At 56.4% G+C, this 19,431-nt stretch overlaps 1 protein-coding gene across 5 annotated transcripts; it reads right to left on the reverse strand.

The window, feature by feature from the left end:
- Positions 1-859: 859 nt before the first annotated feature.
- SLC4A11 (solute carrier family 4 member 11) lies at positions 860-10,214 on the reverse strand. Of its 5 annotated transcripts, none has more exons than XM_036417973.2 (19): positions 10,002-10,214; positions 8,752-9,067; positions 6,177-6,329; positions 5,991-6,040; positions 5,514-5,745; positions 5,350-5,431; positions 4,993-5,116; positions 4,429-4,641; positions 4,264-4,357; positions 4,034-4,159; positions 3,841-3,954; positions 3,619-3,751; positions 3,287-3,360; positions 2,573-2,920; positions 2,315-2,483; positions 2,044-2,217; positions 1,672-1,867; positions 1,416-1,585; positions 860-1,271 (listed from the first exon to the last, which is right to left on the reverse strand). In XM_036417973.2, the coding sequence occupies exons 2-19, from the start codon at positions 8,774-8,776 to the stop codon at positions 1,208-1,210; spliced, it is 2,541 nt and encodes an 846-aa protein (XP_036273866.1). In that variant the 5' UTR covers positions 8,777-9,067; positions 10,002-10,214; the 3' UTR covers positions 860-1,207. The 5 variants fall into 5 exon arrangements, with proteins under 5 accessions (XP_036273866.1, XP_045430703.1, XP_036273868.1 ...); XM_045574747.1 differs by lacking the exon at positions 10,002-10,214 and having other exon boundaries at positions 8,752-8,790; positions 8,921-9,111; XM_036417975.2 differs by lacking the exon at positions 10,002-10,214 and having other exon boundaries at positions 1,416-1,556; positions 8,752-9,113.
- Positions 10,215-19,431: the final 9,217 nt, after the last annotated feature.

Genomic DNA, 19,431 nt, shown 5'->3' on the forward strand with positions numbered 1-19,431 from the left:
GGCCACCCTTTCACTGTTCACAGCCTTTGCCTCTTTTGTCAGAGTCACCATCTTATGTTGGTTTGCAATAATTCTCTGTATATCTAGACCTTAGCTCCTTTTTAATTTTAGTTGTAGCAAATGTCTTCTCATCTGCTCTATGGTGTCTTTATCAAGTCAGTCCTGAAAGATGATGTGATGGGGTGTCTGTGAGACAGTGCTCTGCCTACCACAGCTGGGGCTCCCAGGTACGTACAGGGGCGCTCCCCTGAGCCTTAGACCTGTGGTCCCCGTTTCCCCTGCCTGCTGCCCCTGTCATGGGTCCTGGCCAACCACCAAATGACCAAGCCAGAAACATGGTACCTTCTCCCCCCATCAGACCAATCCACACCATATGGTTTCTTCTACTTCCCTTCATCCCCACCAGCAATGCCCTGGTACAGGATGCAGCCCTCCCTCCCCTTCCCTCCCCTACTTATAAATTCTAGAATTTACCTAGCAGATCAGATGGTTCAAAACTGCCAATCTGACCTACTCACCTGTTTTCAGTCTCCAATCAGGCTGCTCTGCTCTGCAACTGTCTCAGAGCTAGAGCCCTTTGCTGTCAGCCCCGCTAATCCCCCCACGCCAGCCATACTCTCAACTGGCCCCAAGCCCTCTCCTCAGGATTTTCACACATTCTCTTCCCAGACACTTCACTTCTCCTGTAGGTTCCTGGCAGCACAAAGGCCGCCTGGATCTCCCACATCTCCCTGGTGGGCCAACATTCACTGACAGCACACAAATGCCACTCTACACATATGGACCCCTTTTATGCCCCTTCCCTATGGTACTCAGGAGGCCCTGAGGCTGGGCAAGCCTACAGGGGTGAGACAGCACATAGCAGCATAGAAACAGGAGCTTTATTCTCTAATGTGCATACAGCAAATTCCTTATACAATCAAGGAAATGGTTTCTCTTTCAGGCATCTGACTCTTTTATCAAAAGAAAATCCATCTTACTTAGTCCTACCCTGGGCAGAAGCTGCCCTGAGCAGTGATTTGACCCAAAGCAAAAGGCAATGGGAAGTGCAGGCACGCTCCATGGAACCCCCACAACGCACACACGCCCGAGGCCTTTAGAACATCTGCGAAGGGGGACCCACACCTCCCCACAAAAGTCCCAGCCTGGCCAGGAAGACCAGGAGGGACCAACCAACAGGGTGTGGCCAGGCCTGCCAGTCAGCAGCTCAGTGTTCAGCATCCATGGTGTCCAGGTATTTGGCTTCAATGATTAGGGGCAGCAGTTTGTAGCTGAGGAGAGGAGGGAGTAGGTAGAAAGATGAAGATTGAATCAGGGAGAAGGCAGAGGGCCCCATCTTAGCAGCCCCACTCTTCCACCCAGCTGGCCCCATTGCCCTTTGCCCCCCCCCCCCCCCCCCCCCCCCCCCCCCGTACCGGATGGGGATCATGGTAATCATGATGAGGGGGAAGATCATCTTCATGTAGGGCAGGGGGCTCATGCCAAAGACACAGAGCAGCAGCAGCTGCAGGACCTGCAGGCCCGTGAAGTAGTGTATCTTCCTCTGAGGCACCTTCCTGATATAATGGGTGGGTGGGTACGAGGCCTGTGGGTGGTAGGGAACCAGGTGTGGAGAGGTCTGATGTTGCTGTATCTCCCACCCTCATCCCTCGCTCGCGGCCAGATGCTCACCTGGTCCTTGAGCAGTAGGACCAAACGCTCAAAGAGCTGGTTGGCGTCGATGGAGGTGAGGGCGATGTAGAGGAAGAGGCCGTAGAGCACGGGCTTGGGGATCCACTGCAGCGGGATGGGCAGCAGCAGGAGGGAGAGGCCCACCAGGATGCTGGCGCCCAGGCTGGTCAGCCGTGTCTCCTTAACGTTCATGATCCTGTGTGGTCCCAAGCACCACATCACCTCCAGCCCCAGTCCAAGGGGCCATTTCCACCCTGGGTCACTGTGGCTCTCAGGCTAGGGCACTTCAGGGCCACGCCCCTCCCACGCCTGTCCACCTTAGGGCCCACGTGATTCTCGCCTCAGGCCTCAAGAGGCCACTGTCACACTCACGTCTCATAGACATGGCCACCCTCCACGCGCTGCTCCACCAGAGCCAGCGCCCGCACGTGCAGTGGGGAGTGGGGGTAGGCGGCGTGGATCCAGGGCATCCCGAACAGAGACAGCCCCGTGTTGATGATGGCGATGAGCAGGAGGTCCCAGTGGTAAGCGGTGCCCTTCACTAGCCTGCAGCAGAAAGGCAGGAACATGTGCCGGATGGAGCCCCCGTTGGCTCCTTGGAGGGGGGCACCCTGCTCAGCCCTCCCTTCCCAGCCCTTTGAACCTGTTCTCTGGTGCGTTCGCTAAGGCAGCCACCAGGTTCTGCTCGATGAAGAAGAGCATAGAGAGCAGGAAGCCGAGGCCCATGGCACTGCAGATGGTTCCGAGGGACTGCATGTGCATCTCAGCCATCTGAAACAGGCTCTCGTGGGGGTTGTAGCGGAACTTGCTCACTGCAGCAAGATACAGACCCTGCTCCAGAATGCAACTCCACGGACGCACCCTACCCCATCCCACCCCACGCCAGTTAGTACCAACTCACTCTTAATTTCCTTGAAGACGTAGGAGCCAATGAGGGAGAAGGTGAGCACAGCGATAGGCAGGGCACAGTCTGACAGGATCTCCCGCATACAGGGGTGCAAGTAGGGGCTCTTCTTGAACTGGTAGAGGGTGTGGCCCAGCCAGAGCGTGCCCAGCATGATGAGGAGGCTGAGCATGGCCGTGTCCCGGTGCGCCGGCTCAGGGAACGGGCTGCCCTCTGGGATCAGGCTGGTGTTGAAGGCAGTGTGGAAGCTGGTGTTGAGGCTGGTGCCTAGGTCCAGCAGGCTAAGCAGGGAATTGCGTCCTACGTAGTGATTCCCACTTCCGCCATAGTAGTTCTTCTGGAAAACTATGGATATAGGCCAAAAGGCCTCAGCCTTCTGGGTTCTGGGAGATGGGGGCCCAGCTTCCTCCTAGATGTGGGATGGAGGGGCCCTGAAGGGAGAAGGGGCATCTGGGAGGAATGAGGGGCAGCTGGCCCCATGGACTTGCCCATCCACCCACTCCTCCCACCCTTTGCCGCTGTCCCTCTGCCCAGTGCCTCTGATCCTGCCTAGAGCAGCCGTCACCCTCTAGCACATGAGGTTGCTGCTCCCAGAGCACCCTGTGGCGAGAACAGCCTTAGCTTGTATGCTGACTGTCCTGGCCACAGCCCATAATCGCCCACCTTCACTCAGATCCCTCTGCAGCAAGTGGCCTTTAGGTAAATACTCACTTTTGATCATGCCCTTGACAGCATCCAGCACAAATGTGATGGAAATAAACAAGGCAATGATATCTTCTGTTGACCTGTCAGGGGATGATATGCCTCATAAGATGGGGGTAAACTGGGGGGGAAAGCTTCCCTGAGCCTCAATATGCCCCCCCCCTCCCCCCACACACACACACACTGCCATGAAGAGGACCAGTTCCAGGCTTTGCCTTTTGGGGGAGCTCCATCCCCTCTAGGGTTATAGGACCTCAGAGGCTGGCATTGGCTGACCAGATCCCTGGCCTTGGTCTCCCTCTAGTCCAGAGGCCCCAGCAGTTCAGGGAATGCCCTGTCACCTCTTGAAAAGACTCATTATCAGGCTGAGGTTGAAGAGGGCATAAATTGCAAGGAAGAAGCTGTTCCACAGGCCTATCCATGCATAGAAGGTGTTGAAGTCCAGACTGTAGTCATCACAGATGCCACGGATCACTGCAGGGAGCAGGACAGGGTGGGGGGTCAGAACTTGGCCATGGCCAGGGACCACGGGCACCATCTCCCTACCACAGCTCTCACTGCACCGTGCGTGTAGAGGGCCAGAGGCGCGGTTGTCAGCAGCACCACCAACGGCTGCCCAGAGAAGAGCGCGTACAGGAGGCCTCCGATGCCCTGCCCAGCTATGCTCTTCTGCACACCTGAGGGAGTGGAGCTGTCAGGCGGGCACCGCGCCCTGGGCCCCCCTCCCCGCACTTCCCACTGACCTCGGTCCCTTACCGATGGCCCCTTTGGTGTTCTCATCGTTGAGGGTCCCAAAAGCAATCGTGGGCAGGAGGCAGGCGAAGTAGAGGAACAGGGTGGTGGTGATGTACTTGCCCACAGTCCTGTTCTTCCCGATAATGCCTAGGACAGGACCGAGAGAGTGATGGGGATGCTGGACAGGTATGTGTGTTGTCCGATGGTCTGAGCCACACAGGCCGAGCTGCAGGGGGGCGCAGGGCACATACCGTCAGTGAAGTCCAGTGCGTACACGGCGAACCTGCGGGCGAGGTCCTCCCGGATGCCCTTCCCCACACGGAGGAAATCGCTGCGCTGCAGGGGCTACAGCAGGAGCCGGTTAGCTCTGCGTCCGTGCTCTGCAACCCACACCCACACCCACCTGGACCCCGTACATGGTGGGATTTCTGGAAGCTGGAGTGTCTGCTGTAGCTCAGTGAGTAGAGGTTTGGACCCTGGCCCATCATGGTGAGCAGCTGTCTCTGATGTACTAGGGCCTCCTTGAATTCTTCCTCTGTGTGCGTCTTCAGGAGCTTCTGGCGGAAAGTGATGTCCAAGAACATGGTGGCAAAGGTGCGTCCCACCTCCGTTGCAGTCTTGGTGCTTTTCTGGGGGGTGGGAAATGGGGGAACCACATCTGCAAGTCATTGTCAGTCAACTAGAAGGGTAAGGTGGGGGCAGCCCCTATTTGAATAATTTTTTAACAATATCTCTTTTCAGTCAAGAAGGAAATACAACCTTTTGGAAAACCTCTGGAGGAAGTCAGGGCTTGAGGACCTAGCAAGATGCTACAGAGAAACCCAGGAGGGCCCCGATGAAGGGGCAGGGTGGAAAGAGTCCTTCAGATGCCAGGACTGTGGTGTACTCCAGCACATGGAAGAGATGCCCCCAAGAAGACAGCCAGGTAGCCTGGAACCTTCCTCCCCAAGAAAGGAATCCACCCCAAGACCCCTCCTCACCATCTTGGGTGGGGCCAGCACCAGAATGACGAACCGCACCTCACAGGAACTTTCCCCCCAGTTCTGCGGGCGAACCAGGCGGCTGATGCACACGTGCCGCCTAAGTAGGGACTTGGAGGTGCAGCTGGCAGGGACAGGGGAGGGCACACAGTTGCCACTGCTGGTCGGGGGATCCCACCCAGAGTACCTAACTTGGACCCCCAGTGACTTCTGTCAGGGATAAGAAAGATGGCCAAATGGGATGGGAATGCTCACACCCTCCCCCCCGAAACTGGGTTGGCCAGCCTCTACAGGGACATGGGATTCCTGGCTCCACGGACATGTAGGGAGGCCCCGTGTGGTGGCCTGGCAACTCACATGATGCAGAGCCATGACTGCTGGTATTGCACCCCTGTGACTGTGGCAGTGACTCCTTGGATGATATCTGACAGCAGGTGAACTGAGGACAGGGTGTAGGGGGACGGGAGGTCAGCTGGCCCACCTCCCCGACCTCCCTGCCGAGGATGGGAGATGGGCCTTACCTTTACCCTCCATGGGGGCCCCCGCATCCGTGAAGAGCAAGGCCATGAGCATGTCCAAGTTGCAGTCAGACTCCCTGGTGTGGGGGTCGTAGACTATGCGGAGCACCATGGCCCGCAGCACCTCATCCAGCGAGGTGGCTGTCTCGTTCAGGATGATGCTGGCCCGTGCCAGGAAGCCATCTAGGTCTCGGTGCGCTCGGATCTCTTCCCTGAAGTCCTTTAACTTCAGGTACTGTGGGGACCCCACACAGGCCTGTGAGTGAGACCTGCCGCACCACCCGGCCTCTCCTCCATGTGGCCCCTTCCGGCCGCCCCTTCCCACCAGGACCAACATCCCCTTTCAGAAGGGAAGGCCCTCCCAGATGAGCCCTGGGCTAGTGTGAGTTCCCTGTGTAGTGCGAGAGGGGGGCAGCCACCTCCAGCCCCGAATAGTGGCCCAGGACCCAGTGTCTCCTGTCCTGCAGATGGGCCACTCACCTTGCGAGAGGTGTGGAGAAGCCCACAGCCACCAGGCACCTCAGACTCTAGTAAAAAAAAAGGGGGGGGGGGATGGCTCATGGCACCAACCCTCCTCCTCGGGTCTCTCTAGGTGGACTGGAGCCTACCTGCCCGTCTCCAGTCCCCTGCCCGCCCCGCAGTCTATCCCTGCTACAACCACCATACCAGCCTGGGTGGGCTGCACCTCGAGGTTGACGTTGACAAAGAAACGGATGCTCTCGCCAGACACAATGGAGGAGTTGACGGTGTTGAAGGCCTCTTCTGCCAGGCTCTCCTCATGGGTTTCAGAGGCATCATCTGTGTCACACTTGAGGTAGCCTGGAGACCCAACCGCCACCGAGAAAAAGACACCCCAAGAGGGCCTGGCTGTCAGCGTTACACCCAAAAAGGGACTTCACGACCAAGGAGCCGTTGTCCTGGGCTGCCCCACTTGGTGCACTCTCAGTGAGTGGTCGGCGAGGCCTCGCGTAGGCCAGGACAGCAGCCTCAGGCCCAAGTGGATAGAATATATTATAGTCTTGGCCCCACCCCCCTCAGAGTATGGCAGATGGCTGACAGCCCCACCCAACAACCTTCAGCCAACATTTCTCAGTTACAGGAACTGGGGCCTTGCACTGTTCTGACCCATATCCTTCAACCAGAAAAAAAAAGTGTGTTCATTCTACAAACTTTGAGCCAGGAATATGGTGCAATGACACAGTTATGACTCCCTAACCCCTGCCCTCCTAGGACCTCCAGGTTACCGGACCCAGACCTGCCTGGCTGGCTACCCAGATGGGATCCAAGGGAAGCCAGAGCCACTGCAGTATCCAGACCCCTCCTTCCCCACGTTATCGGTATAGGGTCTTAAGGCCCCTCCTCCCAGGTAGGGCCTGGGGGCAAAGCATCAAGGCTGAGATACAGACCAGCCATCATACAAGACCCAGGAAGCAGGAGAGCCTGAGAAATAGAGCAGCGGACTGGCAGGCCATGGGACTTGCAGGAAAGGCCTCATCTCGGCCTCATCCCATGGTGGGGGGGGGCTTGCTGTGGCACCTGGGGACTCCCAGAGCACAGAACCCTTGGTCTGCCTCTCAGTTACTGCAGTGCGGGCTCCCTCCTCTGGGAAGGCTTCCTGATGAGGTGCAAATGTCCTCATCTTCCCCGAGCCCTGCTGGGACGCCCCACAGCCTGGGCTCACCGTCTGATACAGACCTGATACCCATGTCCTGACCCCTGGCCCTTCAGATCCAATCCCATTCCCACCTCGATCTCTCATGCCTCAGGCCAGTTGGCCAGCACCCCCGCCATGCCAGCTCTTGCCCTCTGAGTAGAAGGCCCAGAGAGCCTTCTTCAAGGCTCACAGAACCCTCCTCTGGCAAGTCCTAGGGCGCTGCCTCACTCTTGGCCCAGCTGACACCTCTGACTATGGGTCCCTTTTGGCTCACCACTTGTGGGTGATCCCAGGAAAAGGACCCTGTGGCTCAGACCCTGCCAATGCCTACCACCTGTGCAGGGAAAGGGCAGGGTCAGCAACACGCCTACCCCTGCCAGGCAGTGCTGGTTTCCTCTGCACAACGCAGGCCCTGTCCCCCACGTTGTCCTGTGCTGAGCCTCGACAGGAGGTGCTAGGCTTCCCCTCTCAAGACCCCCATGGACTGGTGAACCGGAGCCTGAGGTCTGCTCTGCACCTAGATCCCAGAGCAGAGCTATTAGGTCAAAAGGTATCCTAAAGCCAAAACTGGTGTGGCTCAGTGGCTAGAGCGTCGGCCTGCGGACTGATTTGATTCCAGTCAAGGGCATGTACCTTGGTTGCTGGCACATCCCCAGTGGGGGGTGAGCAGGAGGCAGCTGATGGATGTTTCTCTCTCATTGATGTTTCTAACTCTCCCTCTCCCTTCCTCTCTGTAAATAAATCAATAAAATATATATATATTTAAAAAGTGTCCTGATTTTTATTATGGAGCTCATGTCCACGAAAAACTCATTCCTCCCCAATTCCAAGCTTCCTTTGATTTGACAACCTGGTTCTCAGCCCCAACCTACCCCAGCTTCTCCTGTCGCCCAAAGCGTCCATTATTCCCGTGCTGTCCCTCACACTGCGCCCTTCTCCCCAGGACCTCCCCAGCTGACAGGACCAGGTCCTGCAACGCTCCCTCCTCAGTCCTCAGCCCAGCCACATGCCTAACTCGCCTGCTAGCAGCCTGGCACATGAGGTTGTCACGCCCTATGGATCCTCCCTAAGAGCACTGTCTGTCCAAGCACTGTCCCTCTAGACACCGCTCTGATGGTCTGGGCACAGGAGAGGCAGCACAGAGCCATCCCAGAGACACGGGGGCAGGAAAGTTAGACGGGAGCTAGCAGGGAACACAGAAGCAGAGTCACATTTCTTTAGAGGGCTGCCTCTCCCTCCGTGGGGGCTGAGGAATGTAAGCATCTAAATCCTTGGCCTAAGGCTGGTTAGATAACCTGATCATTGTAAAAGTGAACCGTGCCAAGGGGAGAGAGAGAGAGAGAGAGAGCAGCCTGCCCTCCCAGGACCACAGCACCATGAGACCTGTCCCTGTCCAGGCCGTTTCAGCTGCCTCTCTAACAACACCACAAACTCCTCCAGGGCAGAATCCAAAGGCATCCCAGCACCGGTAAAGGACCACAGACAGGTGGCCAAAGCCATGGCACCCTGGTGGTTGGACTAGCACTCCCAGATTCTTTGGATCAAGGAGTTCTCTCTAGGCACACACCCATTCCTGAGTGTCCTCACCTGCATCCTCAAGGTTCTGCGACATGATGGAAGAGATTTCTGCAAGGAAAGCAAAGAACTGTTACCAGCTCCAACAGCCGGCTGTGGACAGTCTCCAGTGCCCACCTGCTCTCCACCCCACCCCAACCCTGCTAATTTCTTACCTTCCCGGGACCCAACCCAGGCCAACCTCAGAGAAAAAGGGGCAGAGGACAGGAGGAGGGAGGGGCCCGAGGAAGTCACGCCAGTTATTCTTTAGCCCATCTGCTAGGGACTGCCCAGGTGAGAAGGCAGAGGTGTTCTCAGCACGTTTTCTCCAAGAGTAATTACCAGAAGCCTGTGTGACAGTTAAGGATTCATTGGTTACAGAACGCCTCAGCCAGCTGCTGGGCTGGGAGGAATTTCGGTAGTGGGAGGAGGAATCCTCCATCCTCGATGTATTATCCGACCTACTTCTTTGGCTTTTCCTTCGCTGCCAAGCCCAATACTTGGAATCGAGCTCTGATGCGGGCATATTGCTCTTCTTGTGCCATTTCTCCTGGGCTGGGAAGCCCCCCACCCCCCTCCCGGCCATCAACACCCATCACACGCGCAGCCCCCAACTTCACGCGCCCGGGCCGCCAGAAACCGAAGGGGCAACGGCCTCCTCCCCGGGCGCCGCCACCCACGCCCCGGGCCTCCGGGGGGCGGAGCCGTTGGTCCTCCAGGGGGATGGAAGGGGGAGCGGTGCGCGCTCCCCACGCCGGGCCCCGGATGGGCGAGGAAGGAAGGAAGCCACGGAAAGGATCGCGAGCTCGAATGAAAGCGCCTCTAGGCTCGGAGACCCTGAGGGTCGAGGGGGGCGGGGAGGCAGGATGCGGACAGGGCAAGCGGGGCGCGAACTAGGCTGCGGAAGGGAGGACGAAGTCTGGAAGGTGGCGGGGGTGCACACCAGACTCCCACCCCGGGCACCCACGTGCAAATAAACGTACAAACTCCAGGTGTGCGAGCCACGTCCGCCAGCGGCCCCGGGACCAGCGCCAGGAGGCAGCCCCGCGCAGGGGGCCCTCGGAGGCAGCCGCGAGCGGAGAGCCCGGCGCCCGGGACCCCCGGCTCCGCCCCGCCCGCCCCCCAATCCCCCGGCCCTCCGCGGGCCACGGCATTTACCCCAAAAGCTAAGAATCTCAAGGCGGCGGTGCAGAGCGTTAATTCAGTGCTCAGCGTCTACCCTGGGCCTCTCTCCACCACCTCTCCACCCTCCAGGCCACTCACCCCATCGAAACCGGACGCACCCCCGGACTCGCCCCCGGGCGGGAGAGCCCTCACGACCCCGACGCCCGTGAAGCCCCAGGGCCCTTGCAGGGGTGGCGCCCGCGATGCCCCTGAGCCCCGACGGATCCGAGCGCCCGCCCAGCGCGCCTTCGCCGCGGAGGGCTGACGGCCTCGCCGTCGTGCCCGCCGGCACCAGCACCCACCGGAGGCTGGAAACCGAGCGCACGCCCGGTGCTGGGGATCGGCTGCCGGGCGGCTGCACACACGCCCGCCCGCCCGGGCTCCTTCCCCCCGGGCTCCGGCACCCCGAACTTGGCGTCCCGGGCGGGACACGGAGGGAGCCGGGGGCACACCCCCGCGTCGCGCTGGGTCCTAATGCCGCTCAGACGCCGGGCCCCGGCGCGGGAGGCCGTGCGCGCCTCGGCCGGGGTCCCCCCGCCCGCCCGCCCCCCGCCTAACCCCCCGCGGCCTCACCCGCGCCCCCCCCACCACCCCCGCCCGCCCCGCGGCCTCACCCGCGTCCTCGCGGCTCCGGACCGGCTCCTCCGCGGAGCGCGTGGCGACTCAGCCGGACGTGTAGACGCGGCTCCTTCGAGCCCGCGCGCCCCCCCAGGCCTCTCTCTCCGACGAAACCGGCTGGGCCCAGGGACCACGGAGGCCAGCCACTGCACCGGGGCGAGGGAGGGTTCCCTACGACCGGCTTTAAGCGCGCCGCCGGCCGCCGCCCCCTCTCCTCGGCGGGGGGCCTCCGCTGGGCCCGGCCCGCCGGCCCCGCCCCTCCATTCTGCCCAGCTGCTCGGCGGTACACCTTCCTCCTCCTCCTCCTCCTCCTCCTCCTCCTCCTCCTCCTCCTCCTTCTCCAGGAAGCGCGCCTAGACGGGCGGATGCGCCTTCGCCGGGCTCCGGCCCGGCCCGCGGGGGCCGACCTCCCGGCGTCAGGTCTGCTCGCGGGGCGGCCCGGGGCTTGACGCGCCCTCGGCTTTCTCTTGGGTCAAGTTCTTGGCTCACGGGTTCTTTCCTTCCCGAGATGGCCCCGCCGCCCAGTTTTCCTTATTGGACTGGCGGGACCCCGGCCCTGGACGCACCTTCTCGAGCTCATTTATTAGAGAGAGAGAGAGAGAGAGAGAGAGAGAGAGAGAGAGAGAGAGAGAGAGAGAGAGAGAGAGAGAGAGAGAGAGAGAGAGAGAGAGAGAGGATCTCCTAAGTGTTAACCCAGGTCCCCTCCACCCTTGCCGCGAGCCCAAGGACTAGCAGCGACCCCTGCCCTCACCTGGGATGGAGTCCTGAGCTCTCCTGCAGCCTCTGCGAGGGGCTGTCCTGCAGGTCTCCACACACACACACACACACACACACACACACACACCCGCTCCTGGAGTGCTGGGGGAGCCCCATGCAAAGACTGACCAGGTGCATGAGACTGACCCGGTTCACGTCCCAGCAAGACAGGAAGCACATGAGGGGGCCCCTCTAGGCAGATGAATGGCTTGAGGGTGGGAATGGCCGTGAGCATCCTGCTCCCTATTGATCACTGCAGTAGATGCTGAGGAAGATAGCTGCCTGCTTCTTTCTTTGGGGTGAGCAGGACTTGGGAGGAGACACGGAGTCATCCTGAATACCCTTCTCATCCTCTAGCTAGACCCCACAGCTCTTGGCTTGGACTTTGGAGTCAAGGGGTGAGAGATGGAGGTTGAGGGGAACTGAAGAACAGAGAGGCTGACTGCCTAGGGAACAAGGCTGGATTGGGGATGTGTGTGTTCGAGGGCTAGGCCCTTGGAAAGTCACATGTTTTGCCCCCTGGGGCAATGCCTACGTTCTGCATCGGTGTCCCTGTGTCACCAGCAGCTCTCTGGGGGGTCCAACACCTAGACCTCCCGACCCAGTGGTTCCAGGAAGCCAGTGTGGGTCAGAGGGGCAGCCTCATTCCTACTGTAGCCTCCTCCTCCGTCATCTGGGGAAACGGGAGCCCAAGCCATGGCCTCTCCCAGTGGCTTGTGGACCTGACTCTCAGAGGAACTAGCACGGACCCCCTTACCCACCGCAGCCTCGGGTGCTCTGCGCCTGCTTTAGTCCTCCCCCACCACAGCCCTCAGTCTGTGGATCAGAGGCTGAGGTCTCCCCACCGGGGCCCCACCGAGTCCTTACACAGACAGGTATTGCCGGGACCCAGGCACAAGCACACACACTCCTCTCATTCCCTCCCCTGGGGTCTCAGACCTCAGTGGGTTGTGGAAGAAACCACGAGTGCTGGGTTCCATAAGCCACTCACTTTTCCTCAGGTGCAGCAGATTTTAGACTGAAGTGAGAAGTGACTCTGTAGTATCTTATTAAAAAAACAAAACAAAAACCAAAACACTTCCTTGAACTCCTTGCTCCAGATACCACCCAGGTCCTCAGCTGCGCTTCAGAGCATTTTTCTCCTTATCTCTACTCCTCTGTCTCCACACCCTCTCCCTACTTCCCTTTGACCCACTCACACCCGTCTTTTGTCCTCAGCACTCCACTGAAATTCTTGTCAAGGTCACCTTGCCTTAGCCTTCTTGCCAGCCCTTCCCCCCTCCAGCAGCACCCAGCGCCACCAGGACCTCCTTTTTCTTGCAACACTGACTGCCCCTCCCGCCTCCTCGGACCTGGCCCTAGGGGTTGGCGTATGCCAATCTTTCCCAGAATCCATGGCTCTCACCCAGCCACAGCTGACAACCAGGGAGCTCCTGACTTCAACATGCTACAGTCTATTTACTCCCCACCCCACAACCTGAATGGCTAATAGGCAATTCAAATGAAATTCATGCAAAATAGCCCTGACTGGTTTGGCTCGGCAAATAGAGCATTGGCATGAGGACTGAAGGATCCCGGGTTCAATTCCGGTTGAAGGCACCTGTCTGGGTTGTGGGCTCGATCCCCAGGAGGGGCCGTGCGGGAGGCAGCCGATCACTGATTTTCTCTCCCGGTTGATGTTTCTATCTCTTCCTCTCCCTTCCTCTCTGAAATCAATAAAAATATATTTAAAAATTAAAGGAAGAAGGAAGGAAAATTCATGCAAAATAGAGCTCTTAGTCCACCATTCCCCCAGGTGCTTTGGACCTGGGAGTCACAACAATTCATCCACATCTGATCCATGAGCGAGTCTTGTTGGGTTTACCTCAGAAATAAAGCACAGTTCTGCCCACTTGCACCTCCATCCTGGTCCATCATCTGGCCTTCTAATTTGTCCCCCACCCACAATTCATTCTCCACTTTTAAAATACATATATATATATTTTATTAAATTTCTTTTTTTAACAGAGAGGAAGGGAGGAGGATAGAGAGTTAGAAGCATCTCTCAGCTGCCTCCTGCACAGCCCCCACTGGGGTTGTGCCTACAACTGAGGTACATGCCCTTGACCAGAATCGAACCTGGGACCCTTCAATCCGCAGGCGGATACTCTATCCACTGAGCCAAACCGGTTAGGGTTCATTCTCCACTTTCAATGGCTTCTCATGGCACTTAGAAAAACAACCCCAAACTCCCTGTTGTGGCCTATGGGTGTAGAGGGTGGAGTGAGGCCCTTGCCTATTTTTCACCTCTTACTATACTTCCTGCTCCCAGGGGAGTGTCCCTTCGATACAACCAGCCACCTGCCTGGAGGCCTCGGTAGTCAGGTGCCTGAAAGGCATGTGCACTGCTCTCACCGTGGCTCCTTTCCTCCTGCTGCTTTCAGAGAGGCTTCCCCGGCCACACCCCTGAAGGAGGTGCCAGTGACCTCTATCACAGACCCGCATGGCCCCTCACTGAAGCACTGCCCCATTCATTCTTGCTCTACTGCCTGGGCCCATCCCGGTGGCCGGACTGGAGCTCTCTGAGAGCGGGGCTGTGTGCTCATCTTTCACAAAAGCTCCTAGGACAGCAGGTGCTCCATAAGCCTGTGACGTACTGGACGCGAGATCACCGTCTCCCTGCGTCTCGGAGGCTTTCGAGCCAGGGAAGCCCTCCGATGACCTCTTCATTCTCCGTTCCCGCCTGGGTTTTCCAGCCAGATACTCCCAATTCCCTCTGCCTCCTTCTTCGCACCCTGGCCTCCACAGCCATTTCCAAGTGCTCTTATTTGCACTTCCTGCCTGCTCCTTCCCTCTCTCTGTGCCTTCTTTGGATCCTTGTCAAACGTGGCTTCCCACATCTTGCAGCCATCAGCTTTCCCTGGAGCCACTCAGTTTTACAAGCTTCTTGGGGCTCCTGCTGCCCAGAGCAGGCAGCCCCGCTGTTCCCACATTGTCCCTCTGGTGGTGTTGGCGGGGGGTGGGAGAGGGAACGTGGCCTCCCCTCCCCTCCCCTCTCTCCTGAGGAACATCTGCAGACCCTATTGGCGAGTGGGAGAAAGACCCTTTGGTACCTACCTCTCCCAGTTGCCATCTACCCCTTTTGAGAGAAAGAACCAGGCTCCATAAGGGCAGCTAGGAGGGCAAGAAGCCATCAGGGACCTGCCCCATCAGGACATCCTCTGAGTCCCATGCCCTCCTCCCATCTATACTCACAGTCAGAACCTAGCCCAGGACAGAGGTCTAATGGCTCTGTGCTCAATGACTCTCTTGGCCAGCAGATTGTTGGGCAGGAGGTTCCAGGACCGCTCCACTGTCCTCACTTATCTCTGTCTCTGCCTCTGTCTTCTGACCTGCGGTCCAGCTCCACAGCCCAGCAGCTCAGCCGAGGACCTCCTAGAGAACAGACACCACCCAACACTGACCTACTTTTGCCCCCCCCCCCCCCAGCGGCCACAGGAGATAGCCCCGTACCACCCCACTGTGGTGTGGATGCCACATGGCTTTTCCTAGCAAGACCCTCCAAAGCAGAGGTGTGTGTGTCAGTCACCTCAGAGTCCCGCCCACCAAGAGCTTGCTGGAATTCAGATCCCCAGTGTGGGCCCAGGATTTGCATTGATAGCTCCTCTGAAGACACAGGAAGTCTGCATCACAAGCCCCTCAGGACACGCTGAGGGGTGCAGAGAACCCGAGGATAAAAGCCACAGGGCTGACTCCCCACCCTCACCGGACCCCAGGCCCTATCTTATTTGAATCCCATCACCCACACCTGAAGGCTTATAAGAGTTTGGGCTGCCGAAACCGGTTTGGCTCAATGGATAGAGCGTCGGCTTGGAGACTGAAGGGTCCCGGGTTCGATTCTGGTCAAGGGCATGTACCTTGGTTGCGGGCATATCCCCAGTAGGGGGTGTGCAAGAGGCAGCTGATCAATGACTCTCTCCCATCGATGTTTCTAACTATCTTTCTCCCTTCCTCTCTGTACAAAATCAATAAAATATATATATATATAAAAAAAGAGTTTGGGCAGATTACCCCCCTGGCCCTCCTGGGCCATTCTGTGTACCCCATGGCTCTCATTCTCACTGGTCCCCTATGTCAAGGGGCTGCCCAAGCCCACCATTCAGGGCTGACGCTGCTTTCAGCACCACTTCAGACCAAGTTTTCCTTGCAGGAAGCTGGATGCACTGGGTAGGGAAAGTCAGCAGGAAGGCACAGGGTAACACCCTTAGGTCTTTTTGAGTCTATGATAATTTTTATCTATAAAACAATGAGGTTGAAGTAGAGTTGTTTTAACTAGAAATTTCCATGAATTTTTGGTTATCTAACCATCTTTCCTCTTCCTGTTGTCCTTATTTTGCTATTATTTGTACATTCATCCAGGCATGAAATTTCAGGGTAAGATATAATTTCTTAAGTATTTGAAGCCATGAGAAGAAAAAAAAATTAAACTTCTGTATTGGTATGGGAAAAGCAGTAATAATTGTAGGATAAAATGGAAATAAGTTCACAGTTTATTTGATTAGCATTATTTTTTTTTTTACAGATTTATAGTCATTTATTAGTTTGACATAAAATTTACTGTCCCTGATGCAATTCCCCTTCTCCCCCCCAAGTTATTTTGGCTGGTCAATTTAGCAATGCAGAGGCCTGGGAAAAACAGTAATAATTTGTGAATAAACAAATGTATTTTTCTTCAAGTTTTTGGAGGATGAGACAAAAAGCTTCTGGAATTGTTTCAGTATTGGGGTTTTTTCCACTTTGGCTTTTTCCACTTCTACCTAAGGTCGCCCTCTTCACTTTTGTCTTATTAGTCATTTTGTCTTGTCAATTGTTCCTTCAAAATCATTTTCTAGTTGGTCCACTTCTGACCCCCACCAATGTGGGGCAGCAATCCACCCCCCAACACACACACATTTCCCTTTTGTTGAGGAATAAAAGGATTCTTACACTAGCTGCTGTGGAACACTGGTGTCCCTGGGTGTGCTGGGGCACTACGGAGCCAAATAATGGTGGCCGTTTCTTGGTCTGCAGGGGGAAATGATCTTAGTGGACAGAATGTTTTCAATTAAAAGTTTTCCCCCTTGGTTGAAGATCACCACCACCACCACCACAATGGAATAACTTTGTGCTTGCTATCACTTGTACTTAAAAAAAAACTATCACAAAGCAAAATTTAAAAAATCAAGTAGGATTCTGATTTCAACAGAAAAGCACGGGGGGGGGGGGGGGGCCTGTAGGATGATGTGTAATGCTGGTTTGGGGAGCAAGCTCTTCTTTGAGGGACTCGGCTCCCCATGAGAATTGTGTGTGGGGGGTTTGGGGTAGGTGGGGGGAGGAAAGTCTTGGAAATGCACAGTGAGCCAATGCCAGGCCATCGGAATACTTCTGACCACTGTGACTGGTGCGGGGATGGGAATGCGACTCCAGACTTTGGGGCTGCCCCTGGAGAGGGAGGTTGGGTCTTCCCTTTGGGGTGTTAGGCTGCTGGTGGCATAGAGGAAGCTTCCTGCAGGGGAGCACGTGGGTGGTGAGGGTTCTGATGGGATCTGAGTGCCTGGGCCCAGCTGAACTTGAAGCTGGTACTACCCTGGACTCCTCTTACCGGGACCAATCCATTCTCTTTCAGTCATGGATCAGAAGTGGGGCACGGCCGTTTTCTTCGGGCATGACCCTTCCCTAGATTGTACGATAGGAATGAACACATCGGAGTTTCTCCAAGCTCCTGAGAGACCCCTGTGATTTTCAGCAGCTTCACCTGAGGCCCTCTGCTCCAATTGTCACTTTCCACATGTCTACCCCACCTGGATGCCTGGACTCAGGGGCTCCCTCTGCCAACAAGCCCAGTAATGGCCCGAGGGCTCCAGAGTGGAGACAGGCTCCCTTTCTGGTTTCCAGGAGCCATTTCCCATTTACTGTCGCCCCTTACCTCCCTGGCAATTTTTTGGGGTGGTAATTCCCAACCCCTGGCGGTTTCTGAGAAGCACAAGCATAGCCGCTCCAAGGTTCAAACCTGGTCCTGTAGGTAGGAGGCTGGAGGCTCTGAGGAATGAGGTTGTGGAGGCCAACTTCCTCCCACAGTTCTCTTAGCTCCCCTCAGGCAGTTTTGTATTTGGTTGCACCAGACTAATGGATGGCATAGAACCTCCAAACCCCAAACCACCACCCTCCCCTCCAGGGGAGGCTGCACCCTTCCCCGCAGGCCGGCTTCCAGCCTTCCCCCTGGGGCATCTGCCTTGTCCCAGGCCCCAGAGTGCAAGGCGGGACAGGAAGCAGGGTCTCCTGGACCACAGCCTCCAGGCGATGCCCCACCTGGCTGGCTTTTTTCTGGGAGAGGCAGAGGCCCCTCCTGCCCACCCGGTGCGCGTGTGGCAGGTCACCTGTGGAGGGAAGCGCCTGTCCTGGCCACAGGCGGGAGACGGCTGGGCAGATGGGGTTCGGGCCTGCAAGGGGAAAGTTGGGCATTTGGGTTTCGTTCCTGTAGAGCAGTGATTTTCAACCTTTTTCATCTCATGACACACATAAACTAATTTCTAAAATTCTGCAGCACACCAAAAAAATATATTTTTTGCTAATCTGACCCCCCAAAAGGTATAATTTTGACTCATTCACACTGGAAGTCTTTGGTGCTGGCTGTTGTCATTTTTAAAAAAAAATTTGATTTTGAGAAAGAGAAACATAGATTTGTTGTTATCCTTATTCATGCATTCATTGGTTAATTTTAAAAAACATATATTTTTATTGATTTCAGAGAGGAAGGAAGAGGGAAAGAGAGAGAGAAACATCAATGATGAGAGAGAATCGTTGATCAGCTGCCTCCTGCACATCCCACACTGGGGATCAATCCTACAACCCGGGCATGTGCCCAGGAATTGAAGGTTGACCTCCTGGTTCATAGGTCATCTCAACCACTGAGCCACACTGGCTGTGGACTTGGTTGATTCTTGTATGTGCCCCGACCAGCGATCACAGCCGCAACCTTGGCTTGTCAGGATGATGCTCTAAGCCCATGGCCAGCAAACTGCAGCTCACGAGTCACATGCGGCTCTTTGGCCCCTTGAGTGTGGCTCTTCCACAAAATACCATGGCCTGGGTGAATCTATTTTGAAGAAGTGGCATTAGAAGAAGTTTAAGTTTAAAAAATGTGGCTCTCAAAAGAAATTTCAATCGTTGTACTTTTAATTTAATTTTTATTTTTAATTTTATTTTAAAGTAAAGTTTATTCCCCAGTAATGAGCAGGACTCATTACGGAGGTAGAGAAATCAGAATTGAAGGAGTTGGGGAGGGAGGATGGACCCAGCCAGGCTGGTGCCTGGACATGGAGGATCAGCCTTAATCGTTGTACTTTTGATATTTGGCTCTGTTGACTAATGAGTTTGCTGATCACTGGTCTAAGCAACTGACCGTGCAGCCAGGGCTTGTCATTTCCTAATTTGATAATCTAAGGGAAAAGAGGTCAGTGCCAAAAAGAAAAACTAAATAAAACAACATAAAAATAAAGAAAAAGAAAAAGGAAAAAAGAGGTCAGTGAACCCTGACTAAACAGCGATTGCATGTTTTAAAAACTCTTGGGCACACTGGTAAGTCGCTGCTCTGGAGTTCCAGGGCTTTTCGTCCTCTGCCTCGGGACGTGGTCCCAACGCCATGCCACTAGGAGCCCAGGGAGGTGTCTGCGATCTAAAGCAGGCACGGATATGGCTCTGCCACCTGGCATAGGCACTGCACCTTCGTGCCTGGGCTGGCCCCCCTTGTAAGGCAGAGTGGCCGCCTCGCAGAGCTCTGGGATTAAACGAGCTGGCTGGACTCTGAAGAATGGTTCCTCCCGCAGCCCAGACTCCACAGAAGCCACAGCCCTGTGAGCTGTTGGAGATGAGGGTGGGGGCCCCTGTGGATGCGATGACTCACAGGGACCTGTAAGCGTGGGATAGCTTTTCTCTGGGACCCCGGGAGTGCCCACACCCAAGCCAGGGTGCTTTCTCCACATAGAATTTTATTCTGAAGGCCACTCTGAGGTCTGGGGCGGGGGGTGGGGGCAGCAAAGAGGCTTCTGGGGGAAGCAGAGGGGAAAGTACCCAGCCCCAGGCTGCAGGCCATTTCCTCAGTCCCACCCAGGACACCCTGGGCTGGGTCTAAGGGCCAGGCACAAAGGGAGGCCTTGC

Source organism: Pipistrellus kuhlii, unplaced genomic scaffold (assembly GCF_014108245.1).
Source record: "Pipistrellus kuhlii isolate mPipKuh1 unplaced genomic scaffold, mPipKuh1.p scaffold_m20_p_6, whole genome shotgun sequence".
Lineage (NCBI taxonomy): Eukaryota > Metazoa > Chordata > Mammalia > Chiroptera > Vespertilionidae > Pipistrellus > Pipistrellus kuhlii.

Coding starts and splice junctions, on each gene's coding strand:
- SLC4A11 (XM_036417973.2), bottom strand. CDS start 8,776: ATGTCGCAGAACCTTGAGGATGCAG. Junction 4,358..4,428: donor GCTTCCAGAAATCCCACCAT/GTACGGGGTCCA, acceptor CTCCTGCTGTAG/CCCCTGCAGCGCAGCGATTT. Junction 2,218..2,314: donor GCGAACGCACCAGAGAACAG/GTTCAAAGGGCT, acceptor TTTCTGCTGCAG/GCTAGTGAAGGGCACCGCTT.